Here is an 18,990-nt window from a genome sequence, read left to right as displayed (position 1 = left end):
ACACTTTGACTGGACTTTAAAAGGTACAAATCACCATCAGTATTGTCAAGAATACCGCCGACGGATAAAATGACAAACAGTATAAAAAATAATTATATTAATTTGGTGCCTTTACGTTGTAAAATAAAGTGTCGATTATGCATTTCAAAAAAATGAAAGACGTTTCATTTTCTGTTCTCTCCGATGTCTCTCCCGAGAGAAGCACAGTACGATGTCATCAGTGATCATCACATGGCATCATTCAATGTGAGACTGTCTCTGCTGAAATGAGTAATGCAATGGTGCTCCTCCCCATTGTTGACATTCCACTTTCCTCTGGTAGAGTCCAGTCTAGCCATAGTGTAGTGACAGAGAAAGGTCACTACTGTGTCGGCCCGTACGAAGGCTGGGGGCCCCAAGGGGGTGCCTGGGGGGTCACGTGGTGGAGGGATCCGGACCCTCCCAGAGGTGGGGGAAGTGAGGCGTGTCCTGGGAAGGGAGGCGTGGCCTGAAGAGAGCCAGCCACGCCGGGGCGGAGCCAGCCACGCAAAACCAAATATAAGCGTGGTGTGAACGCAGAGCGAGGCTGTTGTACTGTACTCCAAGGTGAAGACATCTTCGGTCGTCAAGTCCCGAGTCGTCGTCCTGGGCCAGGCAGGCCTTTGCCTGCCTGGTCCAGTCTGTGTCGTGTTCCAGAGTGTTAGTGAGTTGAGGAAGGTGGTCACCACCTCATGTAGAGTGTTATATTATTTACCGTTTAATAAATAGTGTTGCCTCCAAGTTGCGTGTGTGTGCACCTAATTCGAACCTACTACAATAGTAAAAACGCTGTTAACGTCCTACAAAGTGCGACTAGTTTTAATAATCCCATAGGTGTCATGGATTGGGTCAACCCCCTGTCAGAATTAGTAATTGTAATAAATATATGCTAGCCTTTTGCCCATCCTAGGACGGGTGTATTTCAGTAGTCCGGCAAAAACTACCCCCTACCTCCTCGTTGGTGCCGGACAGCAACGCTGTGGTGGGCAGTGCCGTGGGGGGAGGGCCTATTTAGATTGGCCATTCCCCTCATGGCGTTTGTGACCACCACAGCGGCCAAATTGGGGTTCTGGACAGGTGCGAGGGGATGGTAACCCCTCCACCTTCAATTATTTACCACAAAACCACGACTGAAAATTTTAATTAATAAGCTTTTGACGGAGGCCCCGGGGGGACAGGCGTCTATGAGGTCTCCTGGCCAAACCCCATTTGGCGGAGCCAGGAGACTGAATCCTTACCCTCGGGGCTTCTCCAGAAACAACAAAACCCCACTACGGGTGGCCACGCGGAATGTTCGAATGCTCATTGCGGAGGAGAGGCTGCCACTCCTCTGTTGGGAGCTGGACCGGTACCGCCTGGATCTCTGTGGTATTCAGGAGTTCCGGTTGACCGGCTCTGGCTCCTGCCACTATGAGGGGTGGACAATCCTCGACTCGGGGCAGGAGACTGCCAAACAATAGGGAGTGGCTCTTCTGAACAAAAGAATGAAGGGGGCATGGGAGCGTGGCGGTGAGGTGTGGGAAGCTGTAAGCCCCAGGCTACTTTGGGCTCGCCTTCCCATCAACCAGAGGCGAGGAGTGGTGGTCATGGTTACTTATGCCCCCACCGTAGACGAACATCCATGGAGGGATGCAGGCAAGGCTGATGAGTTAGATGCCTTCTATGACCTCCTGTCACAGGTGCTAGGTAAAGTGGCGCCTCGGGATAGAGTCATCTTGTTGGGTGACTTCAATGCCCGAGTTGGTCATGATGCTAGCACCTGGTCTGGAGTGATTGGAAGGCATGAGCCAGATCAGCTCAATAATAACGGCAGGAGGCTGCAAGATTTTTGTGCAGCCCATGGGCTTATAATTACCAACACGCTGTTCCGGCATCGGCGTATCCACACAACATCATGGATGCATGCCGGGTCTAAGCAAGAAAATCTGCTGGACTACATAGTGACGGAACAGCGAATGCAGGCCCATGTCCTTGACACCAGGACCTACCGTGGAGCTGATCTGCCCACTGACCATCGACTTGTCATCTGTAAGATGCGTGTGCCATTCTTCTACTCCGGTGGTGGGTGTACACCCAGGACCCCATTCAAACTCATAGTGGCATGGTCTCAGCTAGCTGGTGAAAGTTGCAAGCGAGAATTGCATTATTGCTTGCAGCTGGGGTTGGCATTGTCCCCCACTCATACTGATGTCGAGGGGAAATGGGCGAGATTTAGGACTGTGGCTCATGCAGCTGCAATGGCTGCTTTGGGTACATGGTTCAGACCTCCCCAGAGACCCTGGCTGACAGAGGAGGTGTTTAGGCTGGCTGAGAAAAAGCGACAGGTCCACTCTCATCGGCTACAGCATCCCACGTCGGAGAATGAGGAGGCTTACTGCAGCCTTCGCTCGGAGATTCGGAGGGCCATGAGGCGCTGCAAGGATGGGTGGTGATCGCGGGTTTCTGGGGAGATGGAGTCTGCCTCAATGGCCCACGATCACAAATCACTCTTTAACTCCATCAAAAAGTAACCTGCAGCGCCATACCTATTACCATCATTGTGGAAAAGAACGGTGATCCAATCTCTGACCCCCAGGAAAGGGTTGCAGATTTGCTGAGCATTTACATGAGGTCCTGGGGGAGGGGAAATCCCTCAGCCTGGAAAACAATGTGAGACAAAATGGGGATGACCCTGCTGAGGCTGCGATGCCTCAAATATTGGATGAAGTCACCACCTGTGAGTGGCTGGCTGAGGTGCCATCTGTTGAGGAAGTATTGAAGGCGATTCGGAGTCTGAAACCAGGAAAGGCACCGGGCAGAGATGATTTCCCAAGAGAAATGCTAAGGGAGGGTGGCGTTTGTGCACAGACTGCCCTACATGACATCACAACAACAGTCTGGACCACTGGACGGGTTCCGCAGGATTGGAAGGATGCCCTGGTGGTCCCCCTCTTTAAGAAGGGGGGACCGCACAGACTGTAACAACTACAGGGACATCTCACTCCTCAGTGTGCCGGGAAAGGTCCTGGCAAGAATTATTCAACTTCGCCTTGCTAGGCACGCTGAGGAGAGGCTTGCGGAGCCCCAATGCAGTTTCAGGAAAGGGCGGTCCTGCACAGATGCCATGTTTTCTGTCCGTCTGCTACAACAGAGGTGTAGGGAATTCCAACAAGACCTACATCAGATGAGCGATATCAGATAAGTGATATCAGAAAAGTGATATCTGATGGGAAATCTTGAAAGTAACTTCTTATCCACACTCAGGGGCACTGCACTTTCCCATGTGCCATGGTGCACAGAGCAACGTTCGTCCCATGGCAGTCAGACCAAAGGTTGTGTGGATATTTCCTCCATAAATGGAAGATCAGGGACTCTGCCAAACTGCAAATGCGGTGAGGTGCAAACCATCAGGGCGCACATCACTGATGACTGCCACACTCTGGTGGAACAAGCGGACTATTCTACTCAGCTACCACCCAGGATGCCGTGGAATGGCTCACCACATGAACAATACATCGGTAGCCTGTTGCTTTTATCAAACGTACCACGAACCTGATGACTGATCCATAGTTACATGTCGAGCAAAATCTGCATGCATTGGGTTCTGCCATCATCACATGAAACCAAACTGCTAACACCATCATTCCCACTGTGCTTGTACAGGAACACAGGACAATACGCCGCATATCCGACCGCCATATATCTACCTTGACCAATTAACCGGCCACACTCAGAACGGTATTTCTGCAGGGTCCAAACTGTCGTTGTCTATGGATGTTGACAAATCTGACATTTTCACGAACAGTGATGCGTTCTTAATTTTGCGAACATTTACTCGCTTTTAAAGTGCATTCAGGAATTTCCATAGATGTTCACATATCTGACCTTTGTACTGTAAGTTTTACAAATCTTTCAAATGAAGGTACAACAACAACAACAACCAACATTCGCCACTGAGTGCCGGTGCCGTCACCACGGCGCTTGCGGCAGGCCATGTGCACTTTAAGGCCACGTGAAGTGTCGAACACCCGCTGGCAGGAGTTCACGGGACAGCCCCGGTGCCATGGGTTGACTTACTGAGATGACTGGCCGATGCACCACCCGTGCCCCTGACTATGCCAACTTGCTGTAGCCACCCGGCGCTCCGATCGTTGTTGTGAAGCGTCCCTCCTCTACGCTCCGTTGTTGCTGGAGGTCGACTGCCTCCAACTGCCCAGATGCTTCCTTCATGAGCTTCCTCCACAGAGGCCGATCTTGACACCGTTTGCACTAGTAATATACAAGTCCACTCCGTTCCACATCCTCTCGTGCCACATCATTCCATCTCTTCTCTCGCCCGTGCCGCGCCCGTTTAACTCCCTAAACGGGAGCGGCACCTTGCCATTAATAATGGTACAGTACCATTATCAAAGCCAGAGGAGTCAACCTGTCTTCAGGAAGGAGGAATTTGATTACACGTTTGAAACGTGGTCATAATATGGGGTTACAGGGTCCCTGCGTGTGAGGCTCTGAACACAGTGGCTTGTCACTCGTAAAACACGTGACTACACTCCAACGCTGAAAGTTTCACATTTGGCCCACAAATGTGGGCTGCATAAAAACCCACAATAAAAAACCTCATTTGGCCCCAATCGAAATTCAAGAGGGGAAAAAGCAGTCGCAGCTTCATATAGAAACCAGCGGGAAGTTTCGAAATGAAGAGCACTTGTGACATTGGGAGAGAGAGAAGAAAATAAATCAAGAGGACAAAGGAAGACGTTTCTGTCTGGGTAGTTTAGGGGCTGTTTGCGAGGGACGAGAGGGGAGGGGTGAGTGAAGTAAAAGGATAGAGGGGAGAAGGGGTGGGCGCGGACTGCGCTTTGGCACAAACGCAGTGAGTGTACAATGGGCAACCCCTTTGAGGAGGCTTACTTATCACACGTGACGAAAAGCAGGAAACCACCACGCTAATCCTACCTCAAAACCCGCGGGTTCCTCTTCCAGCACTGGCAGGACGGCGGGCTACATCAAAGTGACACAGAGGAGCGAGAGGCAGGAAACAGACAACAAAGCGGTGAAGGGGCTGCCCCATCCACCCAACATCCCCAGTCAGTCGTTCTGTTTCCATCTGCACAGATATCCGTGCCCGCCGTGTTTCACGATGTGGTGCTGGTTCGAATCTTGAGCTATCAGCTCATGGAAAGGTGCTTCCGGTGTTGTTGTTTTTTGTTGTTGTTGCTGTTTCGGAAAGTCCTTTTGTTTACACCATTGGAACCTCATTTGCCAGTGGCAAAATATGATAATTGTTTTTTTTACCCTTTTATCTGGCAACAAAACTGACAACTTTTTTACAAAGAGTCATGTTTGCATTGACCACAATACCTGCAGTCGGAATGCAAACAAAAAAGACAACTCTGATAATGTGTGCACTGTCCTTGAAATTGATTGGTCCACACCCGAGACAGCTTTCTTTAGAGCCTAGTCTCACATGGTGTTGGACCAGATGACGCCAAAAGGCGCACAACTCAAGGACAATGCACCATCAAAGTATGAGAGCTCGGGGTAAGCATTTACACCATTGGAACCTAATTTGCCAGATAAAAGGGTAAAAAAACAATTATCATCCTTTTGTTTATTCGAAGTACTGCACGCGAGTGTGTTTGGGAGGAGTGCAGGGGAAGCACATCTTTGGCGGAGTGGTTCGTGCACTGGGCTATTGTAATCCGGGTCACCTGGGTTTCAACCCTGGCCATGTACATTATTGGCAATTGGTATCTGGACCTGTCAGGGCCATCCCTTTAACTAACTCAGCCAAACGTACCTGCTGGTGCTGTGTGTGCAAACACGAGGGCACTGGGAAGACACGTATGCCTAGGAATTGATGTTTTTACTAAATTTTCCTTACAAGAATCCGGGTAAAACGTATGGGTTGACAGGTATGATATGGTGCTCTAGCAGAATGTTGATATATCGTAATGACAATGGAGAGGGGTCTTTTGTGTCTAGATGTTCGCACGACTACAATCTCTGTGACACGAAGTTCATCTCCTAACCATTCACATCATCAGAACTTTGGTCTGTGCCTCCATTCGCAAAACAAGACAATAATTTAAATACACAATATGGTGTGACATCATCATTGGAGAGACCAAGGGGTCTATGCGTAATGATGCACTCCCCTCTCAATACCCACCGTGGCCTAGTAACTGACCTTGGGCAGAATGCACCTTTGCAGGGCATAAGTCTGGTGGAGGGGCGGCGTGCAGGATGAAATGTTGTGTGTAGGTACAGATTACACTTTGAAAACTTTACGTGACATTTAGTGCAAATGTTGGTTCAATTGCTCTGTTGTAAACTAACAGATAAAGTCTCTGTAATTTGTTCCCACGTTCTTCTCAAACATTGCCAAGTCACTTGACGGATGTAATTGGTTAACATCGTTTTAAATGGGGGCATACTCAGGGGTTGTGGGTGTATGACACAATGTTAAACAACCTTGAAACAAATGTTAATCGGTTAACAGAATGAGCAATGATGCAATCTGCTGTTGTCTATCATTGTGGCGAAATGGGAATTCATGTAAAAGTTATTGTAAATATTACGTCAATATGAGTGTTTAACAGGGGATTGAGTTCACCAATAAAACACCCCTCACTTAGAACATGGGTATGGATCTACCCATAAGACACCCCACACGTATGAACATAGAATGGTTCGATCGATAAAACACCCCTCACCTAGAACACGGGAATGGTTCAACCTATAACACACCCCTCACGAAGGGCACAGAAGTGGTACGGCCGATATTGCGTGACGAAGCCGTGTGGAGGAGAGACGCGAGGTATTTTCTCAGAGAAGAATCCTTTTGATATTTGGGCCATGAGGACAGGCGTAAGTAGTTTAATTTAATACAGTAATTGTAATATGAAAAGTGTTATTGCACAAAGAATGCATATAATGTGGGAAACTGTGCCGTGTACTTATATAGCAACGAAATGTTGATTATGGTTTAAAATATTACACCAAAAGATGCCTACATTGGGTGAATAATTTATTAGGGATAAGTTATGTTCATGTGTTAAGATGTTGATTTTATCTGGAAGTGATTCCCAACAGATAGTATGAGGATGTAATTGTAAAAAGTAGTCGGCTTAATATTGTGGGAAGAGGAATGTTGATAGGTGTAATTGGGCTCTGTACAAGTGTAATGACTCTCGGACAACACGAACTGTATAGGGTTGCTTTATTTCTTATTTAGGGTGCTTCATGCAGATAACTTATCCAGAGATGACACGCAGATAACTTGGGCCAGAGATGGCACGCAAGTGATGACGACGCGCAGACAGCGACGACGCGAAGACAGTCGACCCCGATCCAACGGCAGCCCCGAACCTTGCCTCTCACCTCCTTTTATCCCCCAGCGTGGCCCTCACTCCGCCCCCAGCCACGCCCCCATTCTCGGAACTCCCTGACCCGTTCCCGAACTTCCCAGATGACCACCCCCTTGTAACAACTCGGCCTCTATTAATATCAACCCCTGTAATACCTACTCGTGACCGCTAGGCCACGCACTGTCCCTGCACCCGCAGTCTCCACACACGCACTGTCTCTACGTGAGAATATTTTATTCCGATCAACTATTTGGGACATTGTCACAGCTGCACTATGTGGAGCAGAAGCCAATGAATGAGAGTCTGAAAGAGAGGTGGTGACTGCCGAGAGCGTCATCAGGAGCCGTCAGGCCATGCGAAAGGACTTAAAAGAGGGCTTCCCCTATTCACAGGAAGAGGGCCATTGGGTTTCCTGCTCATCTTTAGGATGCCCAAAAATCCTTTCCACGACTGCAAATATGGCTGTCTAGGTAGCAACTACGTCGTTGTTACAGATACAATGAAAGTTGCGTCACTGTCTTGTGTGAACTCACAGCAGAGGAGTGAGGTGTGCAAAACTGGAGTGTTGATTTGCTGTCAAGCATAGAGAGGTTTCACGTGAAATCGTTGTCCCACGGAGTTCTTGATTCCTGTTGTTCATACTTGATGTTTTATGAGATAAACGGCTGTTGGATTACAAGTGCATCCACGTTGACATTACTGCGTTAGGGGATTGTAAGTCAAGCTACTCTTAACAGAAACATGGAGCCACTGAATGTATGCCTGTTACCTGTCGACCCACGCTTTTGTTATAACCTTTCCACAACTGGCAAAGTGTGTACCCGGGGGCATGGATGGGTCAAGCACACGGAGCCACGGCCCCCACTTTCAAAGTGAAAGGCCATCGTTTATGGCTTCAGCACAGGAAAGATCTGGCGCATTTTAAACTTGTCGTGGAAATGAGGCATGAGGTACTATTGGGAAAAAAATTAGGAGGGGAAAAAAAAACTTGGTGTTCTGCCTAAAAAGCATGTTTTGTGGCTTGGACCTTATGGGCCAGACCATTGGTCCGCACACTAAGTCATCCCCTTCTGTTTAGAACGGCATTCTGTTTTGCTCCTCCCTCATGCTTCTTGCCTTGACCTCCAGTGCATTGCCAGGTCTTTTTTTCTCTAAAGGGAAAAACTCGCATCTGTGAGAGCCATCAAGAGAAAACACACACATGTGCCTGTGTGTGTATGCGTGGAAGCCATTACTGAAGTTATATCCTTGTTTTGAGCTGATACTTTGTTTTCATCATCGGCATAATCGTCCCTGCACTTTCATAAATGGGTCTCATTGAATATAACAAATGTTATTCACATGTAATGCATGGCATGGATACAACCAGACAGGAGCGACTGATATTTAGCCCTGCTGTTTAGGACTCTTGATAAATTACCTTAATTGACTGTCCTCAAGGTGGCACAATTATTTTGACCTCAGCGAGATGGCCCGAGTTGATCCGCAACAAGAAATTAAAATTGCAACATTCTACCTGCGAGTCAAAGCGATCTAACCAAGAATCCCGGGCATCCTGAATGTGCCCTCATTTAACTTAGTTTGTAGTGGCCCATGGCTCTTTGAAATTCCGACAGCAGAGAAGCAACCACGGGCATGGGAGAGCATGACCGTGGGAGGATAATGAGGCTGTTGCAATACTGTCAATCCACTGCTAAATGATGGCTTCCCTGTGTCGCATTGGTCAGATGAATTTGGGCCCAAGTTCACCATTTTGGTCTTTGAGGGTTGGTCAAGGGGGGCCAGGTCAGGTCCAGGTATTACTCACAATGGATGTTGGTCAATCAACGACCAAGAGTGGCACAACACACGAGGGATTGGTGGGGCCAAACCATGGACAAGAGCCTTGGTCTCTCCAATATTGATGTCTCTATTAAACCGCTGCACCAAGTGTTAACTTAAGGCTGAGCTGACCTAGCAAGAGGCATGGAACAGGTTCTTCACATGCCAAGTTCCACTGACGCAGTGCAAAAACCCAGGCCGTCGGGATCGTAGTGGAGTGTGCTAGTTCCTACGCCCCACTCCCACACTGCATAGACACAGACCCACACACACACAGACACGCACACTAAGCTCTCAGGAAGTCACACACTCATGCCAGCACATGGAGCACTGTCCAAAAATTCCTAGAATAACTTGGACAGTTGTGGTCAAGCAAACGTAAGTCAAGTGAGAAAACATAGAGTGCATGCCGATTTAAAATGTTTCTATATGCTCTATCCAGACAAAAACACGCACACACACACCAATATTTCTCAATTTAGCTGGATTGATTGTTGAAGGCCAATTATATTTGTAAACACGTATTCAGACTGGTCGTGTGGGGTGCCGAGTTCAGAACCAAGTATGCACATGTTGACAAAACCATGAAGCCAGGCACTACTCTTTTTACGTTGAGGCCTCCTTAGAGCAAGCCCAACTGATGCTCATATACACCATTTACCACTATTTGAACATGGTTAGGAATTGAACTTTGCTTGCCAGGACTGTAACGCAGCACACGGACCAATACACCATGCACCGTTCTCAGAACGCACGCAATTCACCTATACCAATACAAAGACCACCGGCTTTGCCTTCATGGACTGTTGGGAGCAAGTAGTCTTGAAGAGCAACTATTAAGACCTACATGGTGTCAGCGGCGGCTCAGAGGTCAAGCGGTGAGCTGGCACCGTTCAAATCTGGGCAGTCGCTCAAATGATCAAACCGAGTTCTTGAAGTCTAGAAAATTGATATCAGCCCAGTTACCAATGACTACACAAAAACCGACCAATAGTTTTATTTTTGCACTTCAGATTTGACTAAATTCAATCTCTTAGAACTACAATTCTGTTTTACTTTCATGCTACAATCTCATAGCAGAGCTTTGTGGGAAAGTGTGCCCTTTCAGAAGCCCTGTGGAAAATCTCTTCCATGCGCCTTATCTGACACACGCAGTGAGGTTTCTCAATGGATTCTTTGTTTCATGACGTGATGCCAAAAACACAATGTGGAATACATGGCTAGAAAACGTGGGGGGGGGGAGAGACCTACATGGCGCAAGAGGGTAAGAGATGTGGCCAACACAACACACGCCATATCGCCTTTGTTTCCCCGGTGCTCACATGTCCACATGAAGCAGTTACTCGTTTTGAGTCTTTGAATTTACCTAGGGGGAGACCTATACTTATCCTAAAGTAATTCATATAGCGCCTTAACCAAGGAACTTTACAGAGAGTTAAGAATGGTACATATGAATGTAATGGTGGAGATGAGGTGAATGAAATAGATGGGAGGAAGCAATGGGCGAATCTGCGATTCGTGAATTCAGTGGAAACGAAATTGATGACAGTGATTGATGATGGATTGAATTAATGGGGAATGAGTGATAGCCATAGTTAGTTCTGATAACACCACACATGTTTGCTGTGGAATGGAAATCACACCACCGCATTTGTAGCACAAACCACTGCGCCCACGTTCCTCAAACAACAACAACCGCCATTCGCCACTAAGTGGCGGTGACGTCACCACGACGCTTGTGCCAGGCCATGTGCACTTTGAGGCCACGTGAAGTGTTCCCCAAACACATGCATGACCACACACACACACAGAGGCCATCCAGCCCTCCAGGATTGTACGGAAAAAAACCTCCAGCGCACACAGAATGAACGACTGAAAAGCGTTTCGAACACACAGCGGTTACGAATGCAGAGATACATGGCATGCCACCAACAGTAATATAACTGTACAGTTCAGAATGGAATGCCAGCAGAGCGGCGCATGGGAAACCAGGAGCTGAGCAAACGTGTCCCTATGTTTGGAAGACACTCGAAAATAACGCCACTAGCGCGCAGCTGCACAGGCATAGGCCAAAGATAGTTCAATGACTTTGGTGACCCGCAGCAAAGGACGCGTAGGAATGTAGTCTATAAACATTAGGAAGAGAGAGTTAATTTACAGTACTGGGTCTGGTCGTGGGAGGCAGGCAACGGTCCAAGTAGGAGGCTGCTTGCGAGGGCCCCCCCCCCCCCCGAGTCGCTTACGGAGGTCGTGACCGCCTGTCGCGAACCCTGAAGCGACCAAATCAAGAGGCTCCAGGCACGCCCAGGCCAGGAGGTGTTCTTGCTGCTGCCAGCGTTAAAGGGGCCGACCTGGGAGAATGCATCCTGGGTACGATGGACAACTGAATGCGGTAATGGTGTCACCTGCAAAACTCTGGTTGGGGGGAAGGCAATGGGAAATGACCACGACTACGCTTCCTGATGGCTCAGAATATTGGAGAGTGCGCGGACGACGTTCACAGTGTTTTTGTTTGGAGGGGAGGTTGCCCAGAGAAAGCCTTTCAAGGGGGATTTTGTCGAGATATTCAAATTTGGGATCTCGAATGCAAGAACAATGTTAAGACCAGGAAAACCGAAGAACGTGAAAGAAAGAAATGTAAAACCCAAGACTGAATATACAGGATTGTGCAAAGTGAGTTGGAACGAATCAGGACAGCTGTTTATGAAACGAGGATAGATGTCTGGAATCTAACCCAGGAACTCTGCAGGGCCAGATTAGTGCTCCAACCATGGAAACCACCCAGCTATCTCCAAACACACACTTTAATTACAGCCTGATTCATCCCAGGTCACCCTTGTGCAAGAGACTAATCATCCCAATAGGCTCTCCACCCTGTACGAGTAAAGACCACCGGTTGAAATGCCAATTCTGTATATATGAACCCTGCGAAGATCACACGAACAGCCTTCTATTGCACCAAGGCCTTGAGGTGCCAGCGTCGGAGATGTCCTAGTGAGGCCACTCGCACTTCTGTGGGCTGCTCTGCGGGGCTTTCAGGCACTTCTTCAGCAGCTCGCATCCGGGAGGTGCCCAATTCTGTGACACACGTGCGCACAAAAACACAAAGATCCCCCGTTGTAGCCTAAACAGACTGTCGAGGCAAGTGCTGTTAGCGAGTAGCATCTGCGAGGTGCTGGCACGGCACACGAGGGGGGGGGGTGGGGGGGTGGGTGGCCAGCACCATGCCCGACTCCCTTTGTCTGCCTAGTGGCGATGTATACACACTGCACCAGGTTATAACTTGAGGCCGAGTCGGCCTAGGGGAGGCCCAGGACCGGTTCAGAGAGAAGATCGTCACTGGTGTTGGCCGTGGGTGGGAATCGAACTCGGGTCCACAGATTTGTAGCGCAGAGCGGTAACCGCTACACTACCGCTCCGCACACACACGCGCACATGTAAACACACAAAAGCACACAGACACACACGCAGGTACACATTTTAGGCTGAGTTAATGTGGAGAAATCCCGAAAGCTAAATTCAGAAACCACTGCCCAATGGTGGTGTGGCTCCAATTCCAGGAATTGATTGCAGGCTGCTGGGATGGAAACACAAGAGAGTGATGGTTGATGCCAAGAGGTACGGTGCGTCCCTGCAAACGCGTGCTCACGACACTGCTGGCGGAACAAAACTTCCACCACAGGGACCTCTACAGAGTCTTTGGTTTACGTCTATGTTGACCAGACACGTTGGAAGAGGTGGACATAGCTCAACAAACGTGACCACATTTTACCACGCCACACGTCACACTGTAGTGGACCCATTTCTACTGCTGGAAGGACAGAGGCAATTGGGGAGGCAGAATTAGGAAACTTGCACAATTGGTTCAGCTGCCGTGCCGGGAGATGATGACATTGAGTTGGGCCTCCATCTGGACCGCAAGTCCGGTGCGTCTAAAAAAGGGCGCCCCTGTGTGGCGAAAGTGCTCAAACACACAACGATGGGGACGCGCTCAGTGGTGGGTGAAGGGGCGCGATTAGCTTGCAACTGCGTGGTGAGAGGGCAGCACCCAGTGGCTTTCTCTAAGTATGGCAACGCTTTGTTTTAAAAAAAACTATTGAGCTAACTCAATTATCAGGAGTAATTGGGGTAAGGGGAAAGAATGGCTTGGCAAAACAAAAATACAGCTCATCCAAAACACGTGTGCATTTGGTTACACAAATATATTTGTTATTTAGGTATATAAATTGGGAGCGATTCTGTAAATTGGGGTGTACATTGGGAGTGAATACTCAAAATGTGATGCTGTATTTTTATTGCTTTTAACAATAATCGGTTGACTTGCTGACGTTTGCCATCACGTGACAACCAAGTCACTGACCCGCGACGAGGGGCAGCTCCTGGGAAAATGAGCGCAGGCATGACAGGTGCACATGAGCACCGTTAAACCAAAACCTGGACAATCTGTCCTCAGATAATCAAGAGTCAACGGTACAGAATTCTTGAATTTCTCTGAAATGAAACCATTCGTGCGTTTGGTATTCATGCCATTCTCATTGCGCAATGCTACCCATGAAGGTGCTATTGTTTTACAGAAATAGTCTGCAGTAGTTTCTCAGTTGGGGCCGATGACTGCTATGTGTTGATTCGTCATAATCGTCATAATCCATGGGGTGCAGATCGCCCGTTACGTGTTCACTGCATGTTTCGTCATTTGTTTCCACTTTCCTCTCTGTCTTGTGCCAATATGCTCAGGTAGTGCCACATCTTTCTGGCACCAACATCTTTATGTCATCGTCAAGCCATTCTCTGTTAGGTCTTCCTCTCTGTGTTGAGTAATTTGCAGGAGACTTAAAAAATTCGTCAAAAAAATTGGACCACGAACGCCGGTTCGCTCGCCCGACACTTTTTTTGCGAATGTCACAACGTCTTTCACGCCCACCGCGAAGCAAGCGACGCGCCACTCACGGCTGGGACATCCTCGGCGTTAACCAGGGTGGCCATAAGGTTTCAACCGCGGACCTCTGCAACAAGCGAGCAAGACGGGCGACCGCTCGGGCCGTGATCCCGAGGCCGTCACAACCGCTGCGGAGAAAAAGCCGCGTCCCACCTAACAAGCAAGCGGCTCTCTCACCATGACCGCAACGTCGCACACGTTTAGCTGGGGCTGCCCGGCTACGAGGTTCGTCCTGTGCTCCTCCACTGCCTCGGAGACGGTGGCGAGCGCCTCCTGATACTCTGCCTCTGTGGGGCTGCGGAGTTTAAGAGAGAGGCAGGTTACAGGGCACAGGAGAAAACAATCCCCCTCTCTGAGAATAGGTTTTCCCCTTTTTTCTGGCAACAAAACAGTTGTGTTAAGATGTTAAAACACCAAACTGAAACCTTTTACAAGTGAAGTATTGGAAAATGACGGCAGGAAACTCCTTGACGGGAACACACTTCTTTTATTAAATCTTGACTTGTAACAATACAACGCGTGGCCTCTCTTCTTCACAATGCACTTCTCTTGACTCTGGATTCTGTGCTGCCGGCTCTCTGTGCCTCGTGTAGACTCCGCGCCTCGGCTACACTCCTCTCTCGCCTCGTGTAGACTCTGCGCCTCTGCTACACTCTCCACTCGCCTCATGTAGACTTTGCACCTCTCTCGCTGGCTACACCGTATGCATACTCGGCTCGTGCAGACCTTCCTCTCTCGCTGGCTACACCGTATGCATACTCGGCTCGTGCAGACCGTTCTCTCTCGCTGGCTACACCGTATGCATACTCGGCTCGTGCAGACCTTCCTCTCTCGCTGGCTACACACTACACATTACTCAGCTCGTGTAGACCGTTCTATCTCGCTGGCTACACACTACACATTACTCAGCTCGTGTAGACCGTTCTATCTCGCTGGCTACACACTATACATTACTCACTTCTACTCTCCATTACTCTCCTCTCTGGGCTCTATCTCTGCACCTTCGTCTTCATTCTTAGATGGTTCCACTTCTGCCCCTGCTCCTCTGTGCATCACCTTATATACCCCTTCTTCCCGGGAGACGGAGCGGATGCGGACCTCAACGTCGGCACCGCTCCTCCGTTACCCAATCCCCACGCGCTATCCCCACGATCCGGTTCCGCTCAGCGCGTGTTTCCACTCTCCGACCAATCACACCGCGCTGCTACCCGATCACTCCCTCTGGGCGCGTCACCGGCACACAGCCAATCAGCAGCACTACCCCCACCCGCGCACTGACGCCTGCTCCTCCCCGTCAGCGCGCGTCACCACACACACACCCGTACATACGCGCTGGCACACGACATATACACCCAGCGCGTATCACCACTACATCACCCCCTCCCACATAGCTCGCAGCCGGCCCGGCTGCTAACAACAACCAACCGCGACGATAAAACGACAACCAACAAAAAAAACCCCGTAACCCCCCGAGTGTGCCCCGTAACATAACACAACAACAACAACAACAAGAATAACTATGTACAGATTGACAATGAACCCGAAAAGTCAACAATAACACGATACGAGCAAATTCGAAACGAACGCGCCCCCCGTCCCTGCGACTACACGCAGTGACGAGGCGCTCCAACTGCCCCGACTCCTCACGAGGCAGGTCATGCAAAGTAGCACGACCTGGCGCGAGTCCGTCTGGCTGGTCCATCGTATGGGGCGGGACACTGACGACCGTCCGGCGGTTCCGGCTGCTCCAGACGGCGCGGAACGGGCCTGAAAGGGCCGGCCCCGCCGCGGAGATCCGGCCGCCGGTGATCGGCAGCTGTCAGCTCCGAGACACCTGGGAGCAGATCAGGCGACAATACGTGTGGATCAGGCAGAGACATTTCCCCCTCTGGGTCGCCGGTCACGTCACACGCCCGGCCATCACGACACAAGGAGAGGCCATATGGAGGCGAGAACGGTTTCAGTCGGGAGGGGTGAACGTACCACCGGCGCTTTCCCCACTTTATCTGAACGCACTGGGGCCGTGCAACGCGCACGACCTCCACGGGTCCCCTCCACGGTCTCAACAATTTAGGCGACGTAGCCAAGGGTGCCTGAGGGCAATGCAGCCAGGCCCTGTCACCTGGTTTCCATTCGTGCATGGACACCTTCCGTGCCCGCAACCGTTCATTAGCAATTTGGCGAGCCCGCGAATTAAGCCGCGCGGCCTCCCTCGCCTCTGTCAGCTTGTGAATATTAAACTTAATATGTTCTGCCAAATTAGAATTAGTTCGTGGAGCGGACAGGCCAAGTTGCGTTTCTATTGGCGGGTCAGCTTCCCGACCGTACATCAAATAGAATGGGGAAAACCCCGTAGCTGCATGGGGGGCCATTCTATACGCGGCAAGGACTCCCGGGACCTGCAGGTCCCAATCTACATGTGCCTCGCACACCTGCTGGCACAGCATGGAAGTCAAGGTTTTGTGGAGTCTCTCCACCATCCCGTCAGTCTGCGGGTGGTACGGGGAGGTACGCACCTTCTTGGTACCCAACAGATCGCACACCTCTTGCAACAATTTACTCGAAAAATTTTTACCTTGGTCGGTCAGCAGGCGTTCGGGAGCCCCCTTGTCCAGGACATAGCCCTGGACGAAGGCATCCGTCACAGCCGCTGCCGACTGGTTAGCGAGAGGCCACGCCATAGGCCATCGGGTAAAGTATTCGACCCCCACTAACAAATATTTATTCCCTCTCGGCGTGACTGGGAAGGGCCCCAAAATATCGAGTGCAACGAGCTCGTTGGTACGCGAGACCTGAATAGATTGCAGCGGTGGATTAGCTGCCACGGCCGGTGGTTTACGCCTGGCGCACTCAACGCACCCCTTCAGAATATGCACCACATCACTTCCCATTCCCGGCCAGTAATAGTCACGCTGAAGCAGGGCAAGCGTCTTGTTAACTCCCAAGTGCAAGAGGCGTTCGTGTGCCGCCAAGACAACCCTCCCCCTCACAGCGGAAGGCACCACGAGTGCGTTCCGCCGGGACAAACTGTCCCATTTCAATAACACGCCCCGCTCAAGTACATAGGAGCCGGTACGCTCCTGGTCCCCCTCGGGACCCCCAACCTTGCGGCGCAATGCTAGCAGCGAGCTGTCCGCCATCTGGAGGCGGCCCCATTCGCTGAGCGACAGCGAGAGCAGCGAGTCCCGACCCTGAGAGGCAGTGGAATCATCCCCGATCGGTGCGCCCGCTGTCGCAGCCAGTGCCCCCATCTCCCCCGCAAGCGTCGGTTTACAGCGCGCCGATCCCGACAAACACGCGCATTCATCACAAGGCAACAACCGCGACAAGCAATCGGCATTCGTGTGTCGCAACCCCTTACGGTACGTAGTCGTAAACTGATAGTCCTGGAGGACTTCCAACCAACGCGACAACTGGCCCGAGGGCTGGGCGACCCTCAATGAATACTGTAGCGCCGCGTGGTCCGTTCGGACTGTAAAGTGACGACCATAAAGATATGGCCTAAACTGCTGCACAAAAAAAACAATGGCAAGCAGCTCGCGACGGGTGACACAGTAGCGCTGCTCCGCCGGAGACAACACCCTACTACCGTAGGCGACAACTCTTTCGACACCCCCAACGACTTAGGATAGCACCCCCCCAATGCCCGTGTTGCTAGCATCCGTGTCCAGCAAAAAGGGACTGGCAAAATCGGGATAACACAAGGGTGGGGCACCCACCAAGGCGTCCCGGAGGGAGCGAAACGCGGCCTCCTCCTCCGGTCCCCATTTGAACTTCACTCCCTTCGCCGTTAGAGCGTGCAAGGGTTTTGCAATAGTGGCGAAGTGCTCAACGAACCGCCGATAATAAGAAGCAAACCCGATGAAACTACGCACGTCGGAAACGGACGTAGGTGTCGGCCACGAACCAACACAATCCGTCTTCGCGGGATCGGTGGAGATCCCCGAAGAATCGACAATGTGACCCAAGTATCTAACGGACCTACGAAGGAGGTGACATTTGGCCGGTTTAAATTTCAACTTAGCCGATCGCATTCGCAAGAACACCCCTCTCAATCGCCGGAGGTGTTCCTCAAACGTTTTACTGAAAACAATGACATCGTCCATATAAATCAAGCATGTATCCCACTGCAAGCCCGACAAAACCAGCTCCATAAGTCGCTGAAACGTCGCTGGAGAGGAGTGAAGTCCCATGGGTAACCGGTTAAACTGGAACAGCCCCCCTGGAGTCCGAAATGCTGTCTTAGGTTTCGACTCTTCGTCGAGCGGCAACTGCCAAAACCCCGATAACAAATCAAGAGTCGAAAAATATCGCGCACCAGACAATGCATCGAGGGACTCATCCATCCTGGGGAGCGGATACGCGTCAGCCACAGAGATCTTATTGAGGCGACGGAAATCAACGCAGAATCGCAGGGACCCGTCCTGCTTCTTAACCAGCACAATAGGCGCTCCCCACGGGCTAGAGGAGGGCGAAATAATATCGGCTTCTAGCATATCGTTAACAGCCGACTGAACATGTTCCTTCTCCACGGGACTCAGTCGGAAGGGATTTAGCCTGACCGGCGCCGCATCGCCCGTTTCAATGTGATGGTGCAACAAATCCGTGCACCCAATGTCATACTTATGTTTACTGAATACATCAGAGAATTCAATGAGCAACTCGCGCAGCGCACCCAACTGCGCCGCCGACAAATCGTCCGAGGCAGCGCATAACGAATGGACCCACTCAAGGTCTTCCCTTGGCTCAACGTTCCGCGCGGGGCTCGAGCCCACCTGCGCAACCAACCCATCATCCCCAGGGACCTGCGCCGCGTGAGCCAGCACGGTGCCCTGCGGAATGACAGCTGGTCGCGACCCCGCGTTC

The 18,990-nt window shown here is 50.6% G+C and overlaps 1 protein-coding gene across 3 annotated transcripts in view; it reads right to left on the bottom strand.

Annotated features, from left to right (window-relative positions):
• Window positions 1-7,202: 7,202 nt before the first annotated feature.
• Window positions 7,203-18,990, bottom strand: part of GALNS (galactosamine (N-acetyl)-6-sulfatase) — a 52,997-nt gene continuing 41,209 nt past the window's right edge. For all 3 annotated transcript variants that reach the window (XM_078602101.1, XM_078602102.1, XM_078602103.1), the window contains exons 14-15: window positions 14,302-14,419; window positions 7,203-12,266 (exon numbers count right to left, since the gene is read on the bottom strand). In XM_078602101.1, coding sequence (XP_078458227.1) covers window positions 12,180-12,266; window positions 14,302-14,419 — 205 coding nt within the window. In that variant the 3' untranslated portion in view covers window positions 7,203-12,179. The remainder of the gene's footprint in view (window positions 12,267-14,301; window positions 14,420-18,990) is intronic.

This window comes from Lampetra planeri, chromosome 17 (genome assembly GCF_965212315.1).
Source record: "Lampetra planeri chromosome 17, kcLamPlan1.2.h2, whole genome shotgun sequence".
In the NCBI taxonomy this organism is placed as follows: Eukaryota; Metazoa; Chordata; class Hyperoartia; order Petromyzontiformes; family Petromyzontidae; genus Lampetra; species Lampetra planeri.
Note: the sequence above shows the minus strand (reverse complement) of the source record. Positions and strands in the feature narration are given on the sequence as shown.